Genomic DNA, 6425 nt, shown 5'->3' with positions numbered 1-6425 from the left:
GCATTTCTTCCTTCCGGGCCAAGCTGCCTGCTGCTTTCCTCCCTCGTGCTGCCGTTGTGGGGTCGGGGTCCCGTGTCTGCCGCTTCTGCACTGTGTGGGGGCTGCCGACTTCCTCAGCACGGTTTTCCTTGCTGTAGATTCCTCACTTGCCTTCGGGCGCGCGCCACGTTGAAAACGGGGGGGGGGGGGTACGACGACATTCCAACCACTCTCGCAGCCAGGGGGACGAACTGTGAGCGCCGCCTCTCTCAATTCTCTTAGCTTCACCGACTACTCAATCAACCAAAAACTTAAACGTACTTCAGAAGTTGTTGTCTACAGCTTTATTTCACTTTTGTACAAAACATAATTCTTCACAGCAAATGCATTGCCAACTTACTCATCTTGCAATACATCCATGGAAAAAAAACAGATACTGCACTCAAACCTGTTGTCTATTGCATGTGTATATGGCCTACATTAACATGCACCACTAACATCTGAATTACATGATCATAAACTTGTTCGATAAAAAGACAAATCGTGGCAAAACCCTGACTTTAAAAAAGAAAAATCTGAGAATTTCAGACACAAATGTAGCCATGATACATGATTTTAGTCTTGCTACCTGTCCTGCGTCTTGACTCACTTTGCTTACTGCAGGATTATTTCCTGCCTCTATGCGCTGTCTGCCACTCCCTGGACTGTCAGAACCCCTGACGCTGTCCTTCCAAGTCAGCTCAGCCTCCCTTATTATGGTACATTGGATGCCTGCAGAATAGAGAAATATGGTTACACAAATCAATATGCATGCAAGATGGGGGAAAAAATGGGCTACACACGGAAATTAACAGACAAGGTTGTAAACGCACTTAAGTGGCAATAAAAGACGCACGTAGATTGTGTAAAAAAAAAAATTCTGGAAAATTTAGAATGTATCCTGTGAAGAGGGTGAATTGATAGATGTGCATTCACATTATAGAGTCTGGAAAAAAACAAATCGTACCTTTCGGGGGGAAATGAAGCAGCTCTAATATCGGTTGCGTCCACTTCTATATCCTCCGCCATCGCTCCCCGAGGAAACCATAGCCACCTGAAAAAATGAGCAACAAATAATTTACTTCAACACCCAACTCCAACTCAGAGGGAAACGCATTCAAATGACGTGAAAAACTGCTTCTACATGGTGTGAGAACTCAATCACTTCACACATGGTAATACTTCAATTTCAAAAGACGTCAAGGCACTCTAAATATTTCTAAGACAATACAATGGTTTGAGTCTGATAGTGATTATATGGCAAAAGCCAATGCTCAATAAAACTGAATTTGTCAAAATAATAGGTTAACAGAGGAGGAATAACTGCGTGTGGCGGTCGGCGCAATTTGAACAATTTTCGAAAACCATTGTAATATGGCACTTGACAATGTTGATGTAAATGAAATCTTCCTATAAATGGCACTGGAGACCGATTAACACTAATGCATTACTGAACAAACATATCTCACCTCCGTAGGGACCGCCACCGCTCCTGGGGCCACTGTAACTGCCACTGCTCCCACCACCACCATCACCACCGTGGCCTCCCTTCAAAGGGCCGTAATGCGAATGTCCCTGGCTGCTGTAGTTGCCAAAGTCGTTGAAATTGCTGCCGCCGCCACCGCCGCCTCCAAAGTTACCTGCAAGAGCGACTGTTCCTGTACTGGTCTGACTTGCTACATCGCCTTAATGACAAAAAGAAACAGTGGTTTTAGGCTATGGCTAATACACATTGGACTATCAGACACCAGGTTTTTTTCTTTTTTTTATCCAGACCGAATTTGCAAATCCCCTGGGTTACATCTGCCTGATGATAACGGAGCCCTTATTTAAGACGTCACACTTACCAACCACCACCGTAGTTGCCGCCGCCGCCGCCGCCCCCGCCGCCGCCGTGCTGGTTATAGCCACCTCCTCCACCGCTGTAGCTCCCGCCGCCTCCATATCCGCTGCCTCCGCCTCCATATCCGCTGCCTCCACCGCCACCACCATAATTGCCACCCCCATGCCCACCCCCGCCGCCTTGTCCACCACCACCCCCACCATGTCCACCCCCCACCATGTCCACCACCATGTCCACCACTATGTCCACCCCCGTACCCACCTCCCCACCCCCACCTCCATGTCCTCCACCCCCATAACCACCACCCCCATGTCCACTCCCTCCATAACCACCACCACCACCCCCATGTCCACCATGTCCACCATAACCACCACCACCTCCTTGGTAGTTTCCTCCACCACCACCACCATAGCTTCCGCCTCCTCCTCCTCCTCCATGGTTGCCATAGCCTCCACCACCCATGTTTCCCCATAGCCACCTCCTCCTCCTTGGTTCCCAAAGCCGCCGCCGCCACCACCACCAAAGCCCCCTCCTCCTCCTCCATAGCCACCACCTCCCTGGTTGCCATAGCCGCCACCGCCGCCAAAACCGCCTCTACCGCCCCCACCATATCCACCACCTCCTCCGCCGCCAAAGTTTCCACCTGTGACAAAGAAAAAAAATACTATTCAAGAAATTACATAATATGTAAATATGTACATAATAACACGACTTGTTGTCAGGGTATTCCCACTACAAGTCGGCTATGGGAGTTGTTTGACCATGCTGGTCATTGCAGGCTGGTTAAGGGGGGGGGAGATACCAGGACCAGTCAAGATATCACTCACTTGAATTGTTCGCAACATGTGCAATGCCCTAGCTCCGTTTACAAATCCACTACTTACTTCGACTGCAGGAAATTCGAAGTGACAAAAAAATAACGCTGTGTGCACACGATTGTTCAGATGCTTTACTCACCATCACAACCGTTGAAATCTCCGCCTCCGTAATTTCCCCGACCAAAACCTGCCCAATAGACAAAAGCCATTTATATTTGTGTCAACTTGGAAAACTGATTTACATTAAAACGGGGATACAAGACACTAACGCTATCATTCAAGAGGACAAACACTTGTATAAATATTGACCGAGGAACAAACGAGCGCAAACTCTGCAAATGACTTACCACCGCCCCTTCCACCAGGAGGACCAAAATCTCTGTTAAATCCTCCTCGGCCTGACCAAAAAAAATCGCATAAACGAATAAGCATCGAATATTAAGCACAATGTAACATATGTATCTTCACACAAATAATAAGACTTACCTCTGCCGTAATTTTGCAACTCTTGCTTGGGAAGGGCTTTTCTGATTTCACAGTTGTGTCCGTTGATGGTGTGATATTTTTGAACTGGAGATGAAATGAAAAAGCACAATTAATGATGAACATTGCATTTCTACACATGCCACCAGTATAAAGAATTAAAATGAGGAAAACACATAAAGAGACTTACCAACAATTTTATCCACGGGGTCATGGTCATTGAAGGTAACAAAGGCAAAGCCTCTCTTTTTTCCAGATTCCCTCTCCGTCATAACTTCAACAATCTCAATCCTCCCATACTTTTCAAAGTAATCTCGCAAATGTTCTTCATCGGTATCATCTTGATTCCACCAACAAAGATCTTCTTAACAGACAAGTGAGCTCCAGGTCGCATCGAGTCCTGCAATAAAAATGAGTTTTGAGGTCCTGGTAAAAAAAATCTCAAAAGCAAACGTTTCTAGAATTGCAATATCAAGATGGACAAACGCTAAAGCATAATTTGAGGATGTATTTGTGATGGAGTATCAATCTTCATTTTTGCCTGGAAAGCTGCAGAGAAAAACAAATTTGGCAAGCACCAACAAGTCCGGGATTGTATGTAGAACTTCTTTCGAACTACACGTAGCATTGTTGGGCTATGTACAGTGTGAAAGAAGTTCAACATGCATACCAACACTAAACACAAAAGGCAGTTCTAAAGAAATGAGTTCTAAATCTAGATTTTTAAAAAGTTCATTAGCTCCAGTGGCTTCCTAATGTCATAAGAGTGTTCTGGATGAAGCAAAGTGGACCCACCCAACCTCACCACCACTCCTTACCTCTCGTGACACTGCCCGCTTCGGCTCCACCATTCGCCCATCGATCTTGTGAGGCCGGCCAGACATTGCTGCGTCAACCTCTGACATGCTCGAAAAGGTCACGAAGCCAAAGCCCCTCGACCGCTTGGATTGTGTGTCCTTCATGACCTGAAACAAACACCAACAAAACTAAATGGTTAAAAAGTGCACCGTTATTTCGTCAAATAACAGGCAAATGCTTACGAATAGCATGCACGGCCCCTAAGGGCAGTAGAACGAATGTACGTACCACACAGTCGGTGAGGATTCCCCATTGCTCAAAGTACTGCCGGAGGCCCTCTTCTGTCGTCTCAAAGCTAAGCCCTCCAACGAACAGTTTGCGGAACTGCTCTGGCTCACGTTCCTGGGTGGAAAGAATAAACTCGAACCATTAGAAAGACACGTTCGACATATGCTTTATACAGAAACTGCAAGACAATGCCAGTGTTGGAAAGTCATGACGTTTAAGCAATATGAAAGCAGAACATGCCATTTAAATACCTTATGCATTTAAGGCAGTGCGCTTTCGTGATTAATCTCGAGATCATTTAGTGCATTGTGAAATAAACACGTACGTTAAAAGCAAAGTGTAATCAGTGCTATAAGTACGTAAAAACGCTCAGCTTTTTTCTCCATTTTTAAGTGGGACGGAGGTCTTGAATGCATTTCGCCCCGGAACGTGTGCTCTGAACTTTCAGCACCCTCATCGATATCCCAGGAATCCTCATGAACTAGTGGCCAAAAAAAAACCAAAACGTACATTTAGGTTAACTGTCCAACGTGTATCCCTCACCATAATTACAGTTGATCTTTGTTCCTGTGCTTAAAACTATGCGTTTTAATGCGCCATCGTTACGATGTGAAATGCATTTCAAGTTTGATAATCGAACACTCCACCCCCCCCCCCCCCCCTTTGGCTTGCAAACGTGCAGTCCATTCTGTCATCAAAGCGCCTTTCTACAAGGTACTAACATCGATTTTTCTTTGCTGACCGGCACGGAACCTATACATCTTATACACGGTGTTTGTTCATCCAAAGACTATCTTTGAGAGCGTACAATTGGGGTGTAATTTGGCCAGAGGGGGCTCACAGCGCTGGACCAATTATCAACATGTACGGATTTCCACGTGTAAGGGTTAACACCAATAGCCAATACGTTGGGTGTTGACGGTGAATCACGGTTGTGAATAATTAACACGGAATTGACGACATTGATGATTGTAAGATAATCGGGGAAAAAACAATGTCCATCACGAAGTGTGGTCCATGGTGATGCCCCCCCCCCACCCACTGGGAGTCTTCAACCTTACAAACAGAAGCCAATTGCGCAATTACGACCCGATATTACACAACATATAACACACGATTCACATAATCGCATCCGTTATCTGGCACCAGACGGCAAATTGGTGATGAATGCGAGCCAGAACCCAAAGACTTGCACACAACGCGCGGACGAAATCGAATGAATGAACGCACCCAGGGGTTGTTGTGGTTGGTAAACACAGTGGCAAGGCTGCGGGCGCCGTGTAATTGCAGTCACTCAACGAGGGTATTATAGATAACGGATGGGCTGACCGACAGGGGTGGATAGACAACCACATCGTTAAACAGGGGGGGGGCAGCGCGGCAAATGGACGCTCTCGGCACAACACGCAACCCGAGCACTTTACAGGCGGGAAGTGCCACAACCAACAACGCCGGCTCCTGGCAAACGCCGAGTCCGAGATCCACGTGCGCTCATTAAAACGCCGCTCCATCCCGCCTCGACGTCTCAGGCCATTGATATCCATTGCGAGATCCGCTCCGCTGACCAACAACCACCAACACCACCACCACGGACCGCCATGTCGGCCTGAGGCCCTCTCCTCCTTCGAGCCGACAACCCGGGGCCACGCTCACATCTCTCTCATCTCCAACCTCGATGTCCCACCATCGCGTCTCCCCGCACGCCCCGCGTTCAGTAAACCTCTCCTCGAAGCACGGGTCGGATTATATATCGATCTCTCTCTCTCTCGCCCGCGAACAGCGGCGCCAAGCCACAGAGGGAGTTTCAATCGAGAACAGCACGCGGTCCTTCCCCATCCATCCATCCCACGACCAGTGCCTGCCCACACCTCCCCGTCCCCTCATGCGCATTTCCCTTAGTCCACCACCCTCGTGGGTTCAACCCCGCGATGGTGGTGGACTAAGCTCCGGTGCCCAGCTCTGACCGTGGCGTCTGCCACACTCTCACCTCCATGGTACAAAATGTCGGCCAGGTGGTGGGCAATGGTGGTGGTGGTGGCAACGGACGGGCTCGGGGGGGGGGGGGCGTCAACTCCCGCCTCTTCGCCTTATATATGCACGGCACGCCACGCCCTGCGAGTGCGCGATTGGGCGAGGACAGCCGCCACGTGACCCCCGCGTCGACCAATGGCGGGCGC

The 6425-nt window shown here is 48.3% G+C and overlaps 1 protein-coding gene across 1 annotated transcript; it reads right to left on the bottom strand.

Moving 5' to 3' along the window:
- Window positions 1-735: 735 nt before the first annotated feature.
- LOC133361777 (heterogeneous nuclear ribonucleoprotein A2 homolog 1-like) lies at window positions 736-6296 on the bottom strand. The gene is given in 12 exon segments (XM_061580772.1): window positions 736-750; window positions 986-1049; window positions 1866-2280; window positions 2340-2504; window positions 2819-2866; window positions 3027-3077; window positions 3166-3249; window positions 3353-3502; window positions 3505-3562; window positions 3981-4127; window positions 4249-4362; window positions 6236-6296. Coding segments are annotated over 11 exon segments (1278 nt in total). The 5' UTR covers window positions 6242-6296; the 3' UTR covers window positions 736-750; window positions 986-1009.
- Between the last annotated feature and the right edge of the window lie 129 nt (window positions 6297-6425).

Source organism: Lethenteron reissneri, unplaced genomic scaffold (genome assembly GCF_015708825.2).
Source record: "Lethenteron reissneri isolate LAM-NWPU_2019-01 unplaced genomic scaffold, ASM1570882v1 scaffold_1234, whole genome shotgun sequence".
NCBI lineage: Eukaryota > Metazoa > Chordata > Hyperoartia > Petromyzontiformes > Petromyzontidae > Lethenteron > Lethenteron reissneri.
The sequence above is the reverse complement of the archived record's forward strand: the minus strand, read 5'-3'. Positions and strand labels throughout refer to the sequence as shown.